Here is a 17,298-nt window from a genome sequence, read left to right on the forward strand (position 1 = left end):
TCCGCTGCCATTTTGATTGTTGTTGTGCTCAGTGAACCCGCCCCGCCTCCCAGCTGAGCCGCCCTCGCCCCTCCCCTTCCACCATCCATATATGACAGTAGCTCCCGCGCGCAGCGTTCACGCGCAGCGTCCGTGCCCAATCCGCGCCGAAGGTGCGCCAAAGGTAAGCCCGTCTACGCCCGTCCGCGCCTGGACCGCGCCCAGCGCCAGACCCCCTGGCCCCCGTCCCTCCCAGCCCCCCGCATTACCTACGATGCCGCCACCCTCCTAGCCCTTAACCCCGGCCGCGCCCCCAACTGCATCCAAGCCGCTCCTGGACACACCCATGGACCTTTCTCCTGTTACTCCTGCAAATTCAGCGGCACCGACAACCACTCCGCCACGCACTCCACAGACTCCCGATCCCAACCACCTACAATGCATCCTTCTCAACACCCGCTCGATCCACAGACACGCCATCGACCTCTGGAATCTACTAGACACCATCTCTCCAGACGTCGCCTTCCTAACAGAAACATGGATGAACGCTTCCTCCGCCCCAGACATCACCATTGCCATCCCTGAAGACTATAAGATCACACGCAAGGACCGCACCGACCATACAGGAGGAGGAATCGCTATCGTCCATAAGAAATCCATCCGCATCTCAACCAGCTCTGACGCCAACCTCGCGAACTCCGAACACCTTCACTTCCAGATCCACATCGACCCCAAGACCACTCTCAGAGGCACCCTCCTATACAGACCACCAGGACCCCGCGCAAAATTCAGTGAAGACATCACGGACTTCATCACCCCACACGCGCTCCCCTCCAAAGACTACATCCTTCTGGGAGACCTCAACTTTCACCTTGAAAAGATCAACGACCGCAACACCGCCACCCTCTTAGACAACCTCGCCAACCTCGGACTTAAACAACTAGTCACTTCCCCCACCCACATCGCAGGTCACACACTCGACCCCATCTTCACCTCCAGCAATCATGTCTCCTTCAGCCACACTACGGATCTCCTCTGGACTGACCACAGCTGCGTTCACTTCACCTACAACAAGCCAAAACCCATCAACCACCTCCAACCAACTCTGCAAAGAAACTGGAACAAAATCACCACAGACCAGATCTCCGCATCGCTCCTTCTAAACACCCCAGCCCACTCTTCTAACGCAAACGAAGCCGCCGCCAACCTCACCTTATGGTTATCCAACACCGCCGACACCTTAGCACCACTGAAAAAACGTCAAAGCAAACCTGGCAGCAAAAAGGCCTCATGGTTCAACGATGATCTTAAGAAGTCCAAGAAACTCTGCCGCTCCCTTGAAAAGGCCTGGAAAAAAGACCCAACCACTAGCACCAAGGACGCCTTCAAAAACGCCACCCGCATTCACCACCAACTAATCCGAAAGGCCAAGAAAACAGCATTCAAGGATCGACTTGACAGCAACGCCCACAACAGCAAGGAACTTTTCAACATCGTCAAGGAATTTACCAATCCCTCAGCCAACTCCAACGACATCACCCCCTCTCAAGCCCTCTGCGACTCCCTAGCCTCATTCTTCCACAACAAGATTGCAGACATCCACAACAGCTTCAACAACCATCCCGGAGACCAACCCACCCGACCATTTGCTGAACATTCTCCCCCCGTGAACACCCTTAACAACTGGAACCCAATCTCCACTGAGGACACAATCCGCCTGATGAACTCCATCCACTCAGGATCCCCCACTGACCCATGTCCTCACCACATCTTCAACAAAGCAGACTCCATCATAGCACCGCACCTCCGAAACGTCATCAACTGCTCCTTCAACTCCTCCACCTTCCCGGAAGATTGGAAACACGCTGAACTCACCGCCCTTCTGAAAAAACCCTCAGCGGACCCCACCGAACTCAAAAATTATCGCCCCATCTCGCTCCTTCCATTCCCGGCCAAAGTCATCGAGAAAGCTGTCAACAACCAGCTCGCCGCCTTCCTCGAAGCCAACAAATCCCTCGACTCCTCACAATCTGGCTTCCGAGCAAAACACAGCACTGAGACCGCCCTCATCGCAGCAACAGACGACATTCGAACTCTACTGGACAATGGAGACACAGTCGCCCTCATCCTCCTCGACCTCTCTGCAGCATTCGACACAGTCTGCCACAGCACCCTTTTACAACGCCTCAATAACATCGGAATCCAAGGAAAAGCACTTCAATGGATCACCTCGTTCCTCACCGGAAGAACCCAGAGAGTCCGCCTCCCACCATTCAAGTCCAAGGCCACTGAAGTCATCTGTGGCGTACCACAAGGATCCTCACTCAGCCCCACCCTCTTCAACGTATACATGAGCCCCCTCGCGGCCATCGCCCGCCAACACAACCTCAACATCATCTCTTACGCGGATGACACTCAACTGATCTTATCACTCACCAAAGATCCCAGCACCGACAAAACTAACCTACACGAAGGAATGAAAGAAGTTGCCGAATGGATGAAACAAAGCCGTCTGAAACTGAACTCAGACAAAACAGAAGTCCTCATCTTAGGGACATCCCCCTCCGCATGGGACGACTCCTGGTGGCCGGAAGCCCTCGGAAAAGCACCCATCCCGACAGACCACGCACGGAACCTAGGCGTCATCCTGGATTCTTCACTCTCAATGAACAGACAAGTCAGCGCCGTATCCTCTTCCTGCTTCAACATTCTACGCATGCTCAGAAAAACATTTCGCTGGATCCCCACCGAAACTAGGAAAACAGTCACCCATGCTCTGGTCACGAGCCGACTGGACTACGGAAACACCCTCTACGCTGGCACTACCGCTAAACTCCAGAAGAAACTCCAACGAATCCAAAATGCCTCAGCCAGGATCATATTAGACATCCCACGCAACGAACACATCTCTGGTCACCTTAAAGACCTCCACTGGCTTCCCGTCAATAAGCGGATCACTTTCCGACTGCTAACCCACGCACACAAATCTCTCTACGACATCGGACCAGAATGCCTCAACTCACGACTGTCCTTCTACACCCCCTCCCGCCAACTACGTTCTTCCAACCAAGCTCTCGCCACTGTACCTCGCATCAACAAGACCACCATGGGAGGCAGATCATTCTCATACCTAGCTGCTAAAACATGGAACTCACTCCCCGCTCACCTTCGCCTTACCCAGAACCACCTAGCTTTCAGAAAGCAACTTAAAACGTGGATATTTGACAAGTAATCCTCCTCCCCTGTCTAAGCGCCTTGAGACCCTCTGGGTATGTAGTGCGCTATACAAATTCTATGACTTGACTTGACTTGAGAACTAAGCAGAAGTTCCATGCTGCTTTTCACCCACAATCAGCAGGGATAGTGGAACGATATAATTCTACTCTCAAACTTAAGTTGACTAGAATACAGTCTTCCACAGCTCTGAAATGGCCTGATGCACTGCCTTTGGCATTGCTGTCTATTAGATCAGTGCCACATACATAGTCTGGCCTCAAACCGTATGAGGTGTTATTTGGGAGGCCAATGAATATTTGGGGATTCCTAAGCCATGCCTTAGGAATCCCTATAGATAGCTACCCCTGAGGCGGAAGCCGGGGGTGTCGTTCCTCACTTTTAATCATTGCTAATTTTGCACATTGTTGATTTTAAAAACAAATTGTGTTCTCCTGGTTGCTTAGTTTATTCTAGCTGTCTCTGGGTTTTGGTGACACTCTCTTGCGCAGCGGAGCCAGCGCCGTTGTAGGGAGGACCAAAACTTCGCCGCCATCACCACCCACGAGACACTGGGCCACGCCCCGTACACTTAGCCACGCCCCCTTTCGGAACCATAAATTGCTGCGCTGAGGTACAAGCCGGCATTGACAGATAGCTACCCCTGAGGCAGAAGCCGCGGGTGTCGTTCCTCACTTTTAATCCTTGCTAATTTTGCACATTGTTGATTTTAAAAACAAATTGTGTTCTCCTAGTTGCTTAGTTTATTCTAGCTGTCTCTGGGTTTTTGGTGACACTCTTGCGCAGCGGAGCCAGCGCTGTTGTAGGGAGGGCCAAAACTTCGCCGCCATCACCACCCACGAGACACTGGGCCACGCCCCTTACACTTAGCCACGCCCCTTTCCCTCCCCATAACAATGCTCACTCCTCGGAAGCGCAGTGGACGAGCGCAGCGGGCGCGCCCTCAGCACGCCGAAGACACGCCAAAGACTAGCCCGTCTGTGTCTGTCCTGCCAGGACGGGGCACGGGGCACAAGGCTATGCTCCGCCCACTCATAAAAGGCTGGTAAGATCCCCTAGTCAACTAAGAGCGCTACGCCCGATCACTAACATTAGGTGTACAACGCTCGAACTCCACAAAACAGGAGTCACCTCCTGTCCAAACTACAACCTTACCATTACCATCCGCAAACCTTATCCTGACGCTGCGAGGAGGCACAGGAAACGCAAACAGCCCTGCAAAGTTGAGGCACAAGAATACTTGTTTTATAGTAATAACTGCCACTCACTACCGAAACACAAATTAGACATCTTTAATCTCCTATTGGAAGATAAACCTAGCGTCCTCTTCCTGACAGAAACATGGCTACACAAGAGTGCTGGCCCGGACGTTGCTACTGCCCTCCCCGACAACGATGCAATTACTAGGATAGATAGAAATAAACAACTAGGTGGTGGAATTGCAATCATCTTTAATAGAGATTTGAAATGTACGTTAGAACCAGTCGACATCCCTGACTGCGAAGCCGGCTTTTTTAAAATATCTTTTAACCCGAACTTCACGATGTCTGGCCTATTGAAATACCGGCCCCCCGGCAATTCATCCCAATGGGCGTCAAATCTAGCTAATCATATCACTCCGTACTACATAGCCTCCAAAAACTTCTCACTTATTGGTGATCTCAACTTACATCTTGACGACCCTTCTACCACCTATTGCTCTAATTTGTTAGATGATCTGACGGCCCTTAACCTGACCTTAGTCAACTCTGGACCTACACATAAAGCGGGCCATCTACTCGACCCCATTATTTCTAATATCAACGAGCTAAAATGGCATGACACCACCCCCATTTGTTGGTCTGACCACCATTTAGTAAAATTCAGCATCAATCTCCCACCTACCACCACTATGCAATCTGTTTTTCTAGCTACGTCCAGGAAAAACTGGAAATTACTGGACATGGCAAAACTTTACTCAGCACTCCATGAAAACCCTCCTAGAAACGGTCACAACTTGGACAGCTTAGCAGTAGCTACTCAAAAATGGCTCAGTGACGCCGCTGATCACTGTTTACCCACCCCTCATATCAAAGGAAACAGACACCGTCACCCTGCCCCATCGTTTAATGACCTTTTGAAAATTGAAAAATCGAAATGTAAGGCACTTGAGCGTCAATGGCGTAAAGACTACGCCCCTGACGTAAAAAAGACCTACCATGAAGCCAGAAATGTATACCACACTGCTTGCGCGAAAGCGCGAGCCTTGTTTGTTTCAAACACCATCATGGAAGCAACCAATGAACCGAAAACTCTGTTTAATAAGGTTAAAGAACTTGCGGGTGCACAAACCACAGCCACGGCTCCCCCTCTAAATACTCAACAATGCCAAGATCTAGCCTGTTTCTTTACCGAAAAAATCGAGAAAATCATCAGGGACATTAAAACCAACAACAATGAACCATCCCCTTTTGCTGACTCGGAACATGCACCCTCCAGCGAAAATACCTTGGACTCCTGGCCTCCCATCACGGTTAACATACTGAAGACCATTTTTAAGACCATCAAATCCGGCTCCCCCAGGGACCCGATTCCGATTAAAGTAATTAAACAACTGGACGATCGCTCCCTGGAAATCATCGTGGATACGCTTAATTCCTCGTTAGAACTTTCCACAGTTCTGGCCCTCTGGAAACACGCCATGATAACGCCATTGCTAAAAAAGCCCACAGCAAATCCGGAAAACCCAGCAAACTATAGACCCATATCTCTGCTCCCTGCTTTCTCCAAATGCTTAGAGAGACACGTCCACTCGGTCTTATCCACCTTTGCTGAAAACAACTCGCTCTTGCACCCTTCGCAATCGGGTTTTCGGGCTGGTTTCTCGACAGAAACCACCCTTCTAGGAGTTACGGAACACATCCGGAATCTCCTAGATAACGGACAAACGGTCGCGCTCGTGCTTTTAGACCTGAGCGCGGCCTTTGACACCATATCCCACGAAACACTCATTAAGGCGTTATAGAGAAACGGTGTGCGTGGGAAAGCGCTCGAATGGATTCGGTCCTTCTTGGCGCAACGGACATTCCAAATAACATCCACCTTGGCCTGCTCCGACACCTTCAAAGCCCCTCACGGAGTGCCACAGGGATCTATTTTGAGCCCCCTGTTTTTTAACCTTTACCTCAGACCCCTGGCCGACCTAGCGAAAGATCTGGACTTACCCTCATGACCTACGCCGACGATTCCCAAATTATTTTCTCCCTATCTGAATCTTGTCCATCATCTCCATCTCTCCTCAAATTAGGGCTTCAAAATATCCTTAATTGGATGACAAGAAATCAATTAAAGCTTAACGGAGACAAAACAGAGATTCTTCTTCTAGGGAAACGACAAGATCTTTGGAACCCTTCACACTGGCCAAACCAGATGGGTAATTTTCCCACCCCAGTTACTCAAGTACGTAATCTGGGAGTCATCATGGATAGCTCCCTCTCCATGAACCAACATGCCAGCAAAGTTGTCGGCCTATGCCTTACCATTATCAAATGGCTGAGGAAAATCCTTTGGATGCTGCCCTCCTCCACTCAAAAAACCGTAGTCAATCCCCTCATAACATCATGGCTTGACTACGGCAACATTCTGTACCTTGGTTCCAACAAAGCGGTAGTCAGTCTATTGCAACTTGTCCAGAACGCAGCTGTTCAACTACTGTGCAGAATCCCCAAAAATTCTGGAGTCTCGAGCTACCGTCGTGAACTCCACTGGCTCAGGGTAGAAAGAAGAATCCGTTTCAAAGCCCTGAACTACATGTTCAGAATCCAAGCAGGTATTGCACCCAAATACCTTTTAGCTTTGGCTCATCCTTACACTCCCAAGCGAAACCTTCGCTCGCAATCAGCTGCCAACTTCTGCGTACCAAGATTCAAACTGGCAAGAATGGGAGGCAGATCTTTCGCCCACCTTGGACCATCCCTCTGGAACGCACTTCCTCCCTACATTCGAAAGGAGGAAAACCATGTTAGGTTTAGAAGGCACGTTAAGACTTGGCTATTCGAACAATAACCAGAATAACCAGTATTCTCCTGCCATCTTTATGCTGTGTCTCAGCGCCGGGAAACCCTTTTTGGGTAGCTGTCGCGCCTTACAAATTTAAAAAATAAAATAAAATAAATGCCCTATACATGATGTACCTTGTGTCTTTATGAGTGACTACCTATCACAGTTGACTGACAGCTTGCTTTCTATTCATCAACAGGTTCGAGAAGCTCTTCGTGACAGGTCGCGAGGTGATGGCCATGATCTATGACCTGGCGACCAAGTGATGGCCAAAGTCTTTGAGAGGTCGAATAGCTTGGAACCGAGGTGGCGCGGCCCTGCGCAGGTGCTCTTGGCGACCAGAACTGCAGTACGAGTGACCAATAGGAAAAATGTGATTCACTCGACCCACTGCAAGAGAGTGCGATCTGCCCTGGTGGAGCCCGCTGCACTCACCGACCATCGAGACATCCTGAACATAGAGAGAGGCCAAGCCATATCACCTGAACAACCTGAGGAAGTCTTCCCGGACCACACGATCCCTAGTGCATCTCGATATCAGCTGCGACCCGGAGAGAAACTGCATTGCTGAAAAAGACTGGTTGAGCAACCGTCCTAGGTTAGTGAAAGACTGAGCCAAAGAAGGGGGGAAGGGGGAATTCTTTTTCTTAGTGACACCTGTCTTAACTCTCAGTGAAGAAACCAACGGCTGCCCAGGACTTTAGAGCTCCATCTGCATTGTTGTTCAATGTTGAGATAAACATGCCTAGGGAGAAGACATTGACTGCTGTGAAAGTATACAACAGAAAGTCCATGTGTATTGTTATGCTCACTTCCTTTGTTATCATTATTGCTACGATAACATGGGTTATAGAGAAATTAACTCTTGCTCGAAATCTACTAGCTGTCACTACTCCTGTCCCCATTGAGCAGCATTACTTCTCCCTTCCCTATCATGAGCAGCAGCACAGAATGTCCTACCTCAATAATATGTTCATTCAAATGATGCACCACACCCATAAAGCTACAAACATAATAACTGTTGTGTGAGTGGAATGATGCCAGTTCATAAGAAAAAGGGAGGAACACCTTTCGTTCCTCTGCCGTTTTCACACAATGATTCTTGTCAGGCTTGGTTTGCCTTGCTATGGACATCTGAAATTGCTAACATTACTGGTGCTGATGTAGGGAGACTAAATTTTCAGTTAAATAAGGTATTTTATCCTGATGAGGAAGGAGATCCACAGGCTAAAGGAACTGTATGGGAAATGGAGGAGTATTGCCGAGGAAACTCCTCCATGCCTTATGTTTTCCCAAATACTCGAACAACCAAAGGAAATGGACCTCCTGTTATAGCTGTTACAAGAGCACGAGCAGACCTGTGTGTGAACAGTATTGGAAGTATTCCCGTGGGGAAAAGCGACTGTACTTTTGTGTTGAATATTACTGGAGTAAATAACAGCAGTTTTATGTCATCCCACAATACCTTCTTTATATGTAGGAATAAAGGATACTACCATCTACCCATTGGTTGGTCAGGTACTTGCTATGTGTCCTTTCTGTTGCCACCTGTGTTTTTGGCTCCTGCATCCTACCATAAAGACTATAAAGACTATAAACTATATAATGACATTTCTAAGAATCGGGACAGAGAGGACAATAAATCATAATGAGGTGGATCAGACTGACACTGCACTTCAGCAACATAATGACTTTAATTTGGGATTGTCCTTCTTTGTTGGTGCTGCCTTAAACAGTCGGAAACTCAGACGCGTAACACATGTTGTAGAGGCAGTAACCAACCAAACTGCTATGGCATCATCGGGAGCAGCTGTTGTGTTTACATCCCTGATAACGCCCCTTCAGTTTTTGATGCAATTACTAAACTGCATAAAATTGCTGCTGAGATTCACCCCGATACCGGAACATGGACTTTAACCGGTTGGCTGTGGACATTATTTGTTACCTGGGGCTGGAAACTGTTGAAAATACTATGTATATTCCTACTGTTATGCTGCTTATATCTACAATGTCAAACATTTTGATGACTCCACAGATTGGTTAGCTACGCTAGACATCACTTCACTCTACACAAACATTCCTCAAAATTAGAGCATTGCTGCTACAGAGAGACTGCACGCGGCGGAGACAACGGCTGAAACCAGTTGCAGCTGACAGCTGAAATAGCTCCCGATTACTCGGGCTCGCTGTCATTGAACCTAGGAGAGGGCTGACTGATGCAGTCCTTTCCCTGCCATGGGTGAAATTGCCAAGGAGATTACTATAATATACACATATATCCAATTACATGGGGTTATTTCTTTTGCAGTCTTAACCGGAACGTGGGGTATTTTTAGATTCACTTTAAACAATTGATTTAAAGTAATAGCTGGTCACAGTAAAGCTTTATGCGGTTTTTACCGTATCACTATATACAGCCCTGACTATGCTACAAGAATTGGGGCCGTAGGCAACGTATATTGCCATACAGTTACTTATTACCTTTTTCAAAGGTTGGAAATAGCCATGATAGCACCCACGCGCATACCGAAAAAACCTTGGAGAACGACCCAGTACAGACCCGAATAGGAGCACAATAACCTTGTGCTTCTTCTCACTCGTATCAATTCTATCAGGACAACAGCGGGCCACACCACCAATCCTTGGCTGATCAGGCCGGGCATGTTTCATTTTGGGTGGACATCTTTCCTTCTGCTTTTATTAATCGGGCGAAAGGCAGTGTGGGAGGCCACTTGAATCACCACTCATTTTAACCCACTTTTAATAAGCACACTCCCATACTGGCAGCCTTACAATCACAGTTTCTTCATTTCATTAATGCAGAAATCACCCTGGAGAAACGGTCATTGTCATTGAGCAAACGCAACTTAATCCTCTAATATACATGAATGAAAACATCTGCACACCTCAATACAGCTTCTGACTACGTGAAGACAGCCATTGTGCTCCCACGCAGAACCGCTAGACGCACACCCTTACTAGGGGTAAGTGAAGTGATCGTTGGACATATAATAACATTGTACATTTTTTCTCACTGCCCCTGTACCCTGTGGTGCACACTTGTCCTAACAGGGACTCTACTTATTTTGTTCCCTATACAGAACACGGCTGGGTTGCCTAGTAAGTACTTTTAATTCACCAATACACGGTTTGCACCAACTTCACCAACATTCTAACGGTTACGAAAAACAGGTATAAATGATTAGCAATCAGACATACAATAAATATAATACTCCACCCTTATAGTAGTTCCTAAACACATAATCTTATTCTCCCAGATGTCCCATATCGTAGGTCCTGAAGAGACCCTATACCCATGCTAGGGTCGAAACGCCGTCGACAACTAAGAAAAGCGAACCTTTGAATACAGCATTCTATGATTGTATAGATGTTATGTAATTTGATGAAAGAAAGTGGTCGCTTTTATGAACAGCAAATTATTGAAACCTTGTAATTTTTTTCACATTTGTTATTCTAATACTTTGGTTCATATTTTCACTTGGGACACTTTTACACAACTGTAAATAATTTTTGCTTTATGTATGGAACTATTTACTGCAACTTAATTTTTTCAATACAATTTATTGAACAACTAGAATGGTGTATTGGTAGTTCTTTCTCTTTGACATCTCACACATACCCTGTTGTTATATACGTATTTTATGACCTTTCTAAATCAGTATCCAGTATCTATTCCAAAGGGGCCATTGTTCTTCTTAAAATAATTAATTACCCTGGTTCCGTTGTGGGTAGGGTCCCCTTGTTTTCTTTTTCACCATTTTGTTTGTGGCATCCATTTTAGTTAGCCATGTGTTTGCCATGTGCTTTCCCGTCTTCGTTGTTGCCTGCTTCTCTATTACGCCTGAGTCATCATCTATAGTTAACTCCTTCATCACTGAGCCTGAGCACTGCACATGCTCAGAAAGGCCTGTAGCTGCTAGAATGCACCTGTTACAGACTTAACAGTCAGGCTATTTTAACTGATGTCAGCAGCTCTTTAAGTCTTCCCACTCCATTGACTAAGTGATTCTCATGTATCCTTATATGTGACTAGCTATTTGTGTGTACACTTGCACTGCCTCTTTTTGAACCTCCATGCTTACTCTGCAGTAAAAGGTGTATATAAGCACCATGGTTTCTGTACTCCATGTGCTGCCTCATACATTGCCTGAGGGTTATGTATTGATACAGTTCCACTCATGAGTGTTAATAAAATATCTCTTTAATATTAAAGCTTCTGTGCCCATCTCTATTTTGTCTGTCAAAAGGACCAGTGTGCAAAGAAGGGCGAACCCCTGCACTGGTGAGCCTCTGAAAAGGCTCACCCCCACAGAGGTGAAAGCTGGACTGGCTACAAGGTGTGAAAGAAAGGCCCAAGGATCTGGCCATAGCTCAAGAGTCCTTGAACCTCACTTGGGCCGAGTCTGCCTTCTCCCCAAAAAAGACGGGATCCATCCAACGGTATGTCCATCAAGTTTGCCTGGATATCCCCCGAGAAGCCAGTTGTACTAAGCCAGGCGTGACACCGCAAGGCCACTGTCAATGAAATTGCTCTTCTGAGCCAATCAGTTGTGTCAAGGCCTGACCTTATGGTGAATTTGCTGCATCTCTCCTGCCCTTAACTGCCTGAGAGAGCACAGCCTGGGCCTCCTTTGGGACTTCTGGCAGCACTTGTGCAACCGACTCCCAAAGGGAGTGGGAGAAATGGCCCAATAAGCATGCAGTATTCACTGACCGCAATGCCAGGCTGGAGGAAGACAAAATCTTCTCCCCAAGTGATTCCAGCCTCTTGGATTTCCTATACGGAGGGGCAGAAGGGAACTCGCCCAGGGAGGTAGAAGCCTGCACCGCCAAGCTTTCAGAGGTGGGGTGTTGGCTGAGGAGATGTGGGTCGCCCGGAGCCGAGCTATGGCAGTGTTCAATTTTCCTATTCACAGGAGCCCAGTGGTAGGCTTGGACCATGTGCCTAGAAGCACATCAGTAAGTGCCTCATTGAAGGGCAAAAGGGGTTCAGAGGTGAAAGCCCCAGGCTGAAGCACTTTGGTCAGGAGATTAGTCCTCACCTGCAAAGAGGGCAAGTCCAGTCCGAGGACCTCGGCTGCTCTTTTGACAAACATGGAAATAGATGCCCCTCCCCCATAGCCACAGTTGGTGGACATAGCATGCCAGTATCCGGGGAAGTGTCCAGTCCACTAGCCTCTCTAAGATCCCCATACTAGACAATCTGCTCTGCAGAAACACCCTGGTGTTCTAAAGGGTCGATGGAGCCCTCCCAATCCTCTCCCATGCCTGAAACATCATCAAAATGTTCAGGCGACAACATAGAACCTCTGGGTTCTATCGGCGTTGAGCGACGCCCTTTCGATTTCATACCGTCAGGGACAAGGATGGGGCTGGAACCCAGGCCCAGACTGGCCGTTGCGGGCACCGGGCAATCCCCCGGTGGGCCTCATGGGTGTGGGCCGGTTTTGGGCCCCTGGTGGCCTTTTTTGTAACTGGGCCATTTTTGCAGCATAGCTGCAGAATCGGCCCTGTAATAAAATCGGCCGAGAACCGGATCCTGCCAAAGAGCGCTGTCGCACCCAACCCCTCCCAAGCACTTTGCCAGGGACGGTTTTGGTTCCCAGTCCGGCCCTGCTAAAAACCGCCAGTGGGCACCAGCAGCCCCGAAGCCACCGACTTCAGTTCCAACGCCAGGAAAGGTTGCGTTGGCACAACTGGCACCATCCCAGATCCCCGAAGCCCCACTGGTGCCGTTGCTGGAGCCAACTGCGTTAAATCCGATGGGGCCCCTTCTGACCCCATGGGGCCCAAGGGCTCACCAGAGGAATTGGCCCGCTCAAATACACAGCACATAGTCTTGTAAAAATCATTCATCTGAGTGAGGGTCTCTTCAGCTCCAGGAAAGAGAGGGAGGCGTAAAGTCGACCCTGGCTTGGGCTCCACAGAACCATACCTAGAGCGTCGCCGCACCTTGCCTCATTCGTCGATGGACAACAGTCAAAGCGAAGATGAAGTCCGCTTGGACTTCTTCTTGTGCCTCCCTGAGTGCCACAATAACCTTGGTTGCGATAAAGAGGCCTTGGGCTCTGGGAGCAGTCCCGTGGCATCCTCTTCATCGATCGGGACCAGGATCTCTGCTGAGTCTCGCTGGATGGTGTCTACTGCCGGGCCACAAGGAGCTTCATAGCCCGCTCTTGCAAAGCCTTCAAAGCCATAGCCTGACAGTCCGAGCGCGTTTTCGAGCCAAGGTTGGGCTCAGGACACCGGACACAGATAAGGTGGGGGTTGGTTACCGACATCATGCGGTGACAGACACCACACGGTTTAAACCTGGTCTTTTTTCAAAGACATCCTTACACACAATCGAAAAAAATTCCGAAGTCGACAAAAAGTCAAAAAAAGGCCTGTCAAAAAGGACATAGGGGTAGCTCTTCCCGGATCGGAGCTTAACTGGCGCTGAAAGAAAAGAACTAATGTCCACGCACATGGGTGGTGCCTATATAAGTGACAGCGACATCATTATCGACACTAACAACACAGATGAGATTACGCGTAGCCGAATAAAGCCACCCAATGGTGCACATAAGGGGTATTGCATGAGCAAAGGTTTCCAGCTCCAGTTTAATGTCTGGAAAATTCAAAGGTAAGGAATCTGCAGCTAGGAGTCTCTATCAGATACTCTGTGCAGTGACCTTCAAACAAATTGACAAAGTCAATAGTGCAAAGGCATTTGAGGCTCTATCACAGGACTCACTGAAGTGAGAATAAACTTCACATAGGTACTCAGCTGCCTAATGTCATTATGTTGAATATTAAGGCACATGCGCAGATGTCCTATAGGCATTTAATTTCTTACCCTTCCCAGATCCTTCAAGGCTTTGCTCAGTTTTCCAAGTCTCCTGTACAATGCACCACGTCTACAGAAGAGAAAGACAGAGGTCTCTCCAGGCTGCTCGATGAGCTCGGTCAGACGATGGACTTCCGCTTCCACATCTTGAACTGTTGCCGTAGTATCATCCAGCAGGACAGGAGTGACGGAGCTCACCAGCCGAAGAGACACACCTGGCACTGCCTTCACTGGCTCCAGTTCACTGGGCTTGCTGGCTTGGACTTCTGGCTCCTTTGCCATACTGGGGGGTCTGCTGTGAGGGAAAACGTAATCAAACCAAGTGTTCCAGAGATCCCGGACCCACTCTCGTTCTCCAAGGTCTGCAATACCTCCACGTGCCTCTGCAAATGTGTTAAAGTCTAATGCCAGTGGCAGGCTGGCCTTCCGTTCATGCCGCCTGTTGGCAAAGGCAGCAGAACGAAGGCTGGCATGGATGTTGAGTCTCTGAAGCGACACTGAGCTGTGGAAGAAAAGAAAACAAGCTGTTTTTATCTCTTAGTGCTTCTTAGTTCCAGTGTAAAAATACAGAATACATTTATAGAACTAAGACCTGTTGAAAGGGATATAAATTATTTTGAGTGACACTGGGATCCTGGTATGAAGTATCACTAATGTGCCAAAGAACGGAGAGAGCCCAAAGGTTTGAAGAGAGACTTCATTATTTGTAATCCTAGTTCTGCATCCAAGGGATCTCCAATGAAGTCAGAAGCATTAGAATTGGCCCCACGGGGAATCCTAGAACACATCATCTACAATATACTGCATACAGGCAGTGGCCACTGTAGCCTTACAGCCTGAAGCCAACTGCTATACCGGTTGTTAACCCCTTCGCTGCTCATGACGAGCTGAGCTCGTCATGAATCATAGAATATAACAATTTCCAGCACAGGAGAGGAATCAGCTTAGCAGTCATGTGGTTAACCCCTTGCATGCTGATGACAGAACGGTTCCGTCATCAGCGTCGGTTGAGCTGTGCTGATGACGGAACCGTTCCGTCATGACTCCGCCCGCGCAAGGCGGAGTCAGCACAGGCGGGGAATACGCCCCGCACGCAAGGGGTTAAAGGCCATGAACCCGAGTTCATGGCCTCAGGTATAACTGAGGGCCTGAGGGCCTTTAACCACAGGTATAGCTTGAGGCAGAAGAAATATGAGGCTATTAGAACATTCCATTCGCAAAGGGTAGAATGCTCTAAATTAAACAAGCATTGGCAAAGCCAATAGGTCGCTCCTATGCAAGAGCTGTTGACTTTGACAATGTGTTTTAGACATTATTTACTGGCATAGAGTGAAGTGTGGGTAGAGTGGGGTAGAATGGATTGGAGTGGAGTGAATTGGGGTAGATTAGTGTGGTATACTGGAGTGGGGTGGGATGGGGTGGTGTAGACTTGCGGTGGAGTGGGGTAGATTGCAGTGGAGTAGATTAGAGTGGGGTATTGTATTGTATTTTTTTTTAAACTCTTTATTCGTGACTGTCGTAGGATGTTATACATTACTTTACATTTTCTCATCATATCACATATCAGTCTTTTCCATTTTCTTTACCATTAACTTTTGGTAGCATATCCTTTTAAACATGAGTCGTTTGTCTTACAATTCCCCGGATGTTTCTCAGTTATGATCTTTAAACAACATAATCATGACTTACATAAGTGTTAAACCCCAACTGCCCCTCCCTCCCCGCCCACCCACCCCCCGTCTCCTGGTCGTTCTCTCTTATACACTCTACATTCCGGGCCAAGGTGCCTCAGTCTACCTGGAAATTGTTAAAGGCTCTAGGCCCGGTCTAGCCCTCGTGAGTGGTAATGGCGCTCGTAAACCCCAGCCACCCCCTGCTATATGTATGTGTTCATCCCACCGGGTCTCTCGAACTGGTCAGGTCTATCTCTTCCATTTCGATCATCATTAAGTCCCATTCCTGTGCTATAGGGTATTTGCGAAGGCCTTTGTCCTCCTCTTCCCGCAGTGCCGCGGATTCTGCTTTGCCCCATTTCAGCAAATCAACTCGCCACATGTCTACCTGCGGGGCCCTGGGCGATTTCCATCTCATAGTGAGCACCCTGATTGCCAACAAGAGTGCCAGGTCCGTAAATTTCAGTTGTGCTTTACATGTTTTGGGTCGTTTCCTGTTCCCTATCAGGCAGGGTAATGCCCCCTCAGGGATCCGGAGTGTTGTTATGGAGTGTAACGTGTGTTTGATCGTCCCCCAGTAAGTGAGTAACTTCGGGCATGTCCATAGCATGTGAAGGATATGTGCCTCATCTTGTTGACAACTTGGGCAGCAGTGTGCAGTGGCAGGGAACATCCTATGGAGTCTCTGGGGCGTAAGGTATGCTCTATGGAGAATCATGACCTGTATGAACTGAAACTTAGCATTCCTAGATACTCTCCTATGATGCCCAAGAATAATTTTCCACTCCCCGTCTGTTATGGTTTCTCCCGAGTCTGCAGTCCAGGTCTCCCTAAGTGTGGTGATCGGCGACGTCACATGTTCTCTGATACCGACATACAGCCATTTCACCAGGTGTCCCCCCGTACCCATATAATGTAGGAGGTGCACTAATTCATGTTGTTCTGGTTTCGTACGTTGTGGAGCCCAAGCTCGCCGCACGTAGTGCGTTACAGAGGCGTGTAATAGGTATAGGAGCGATGGCGCTCCCGTGGTTTGCACAAATGAAGCGTGATCCAGTATGGTGTCGTCACCGAACAGGTCTCCCACGCTGTCCACCCCGGCCTCCGTCCAGGGGTGTAGTCTGCGTTGTGTTAGGGTCCCCTGTGGTGTCAGGAGTCCCAGAAGGGGGATATTGTCTTCGTATGGAGAGGTCTCAGCCGTGTATGACAGTGCTTTCCTCCAGCAGGTCAGAGCCATATGCAGGAGTGGGTGGCAGTCTCTGGGGATCCTAGCATTGGGTAAGAGGAGGGAGTGTAGTTCCCCACGTGCTAATTCGTCCGTCGTGTAAGCGATCTCCTGTAGATCTCTGCCCGCCACCCATCGGGTCAACCATTGGAGCTGGCTGGCATAGTAGTAACTTCGCAGGTCCGGTACGCCCAGGCCTCCCTGTCTGGTGTTCAACTGTAGTTTTTTAAGGCTGATTCGTTTTCTCCCCGAGCCCCATATAAGGTTGATCAGTAATGTATTTAGTGTGGTGAAAATTT

General features: G+C 48.5%; 1 protein-coding gene across 1 annotated transcript in view; it reads right to left on the bottom strand.

Annotated features, from left to right (window-relative positions):
* TTC6 (tetratricopeptide repeat domain 6) overlaps positions 1–17,298 on the bottom strand; it is a 1,229,706-nt gene that overhangs the window by 839,288 nt on the left and 373,120 nt on the right. Inside the window, exon 11 of the mRNA XM_086936916.1 lies at positions 14,111–14,603. Within this exon, the coding sequence (XP_086793042.1) occupies positions 14,111–14,603 (493 nt within the window). The remainder of the gene's footprint in view (positions 1–14,110; positions 14,604–17,298) is intronic.

This window comes from Lissotriton vulgaris, chromosome 9 (genome assembly GCF_964263255.1).
Source record: "Lissotriton vulgaris chromosome 9, aLisVul1.2, whole genome shotgun sequence".
In the NCBI taxonomy this organism is placed as follows: domain Eukaryota; kingdom Metazoa; phylum Chordata; class Amphibia; order Caudata; family Salamandridae; genus Lissotriton; species Lissotriton vulgaris.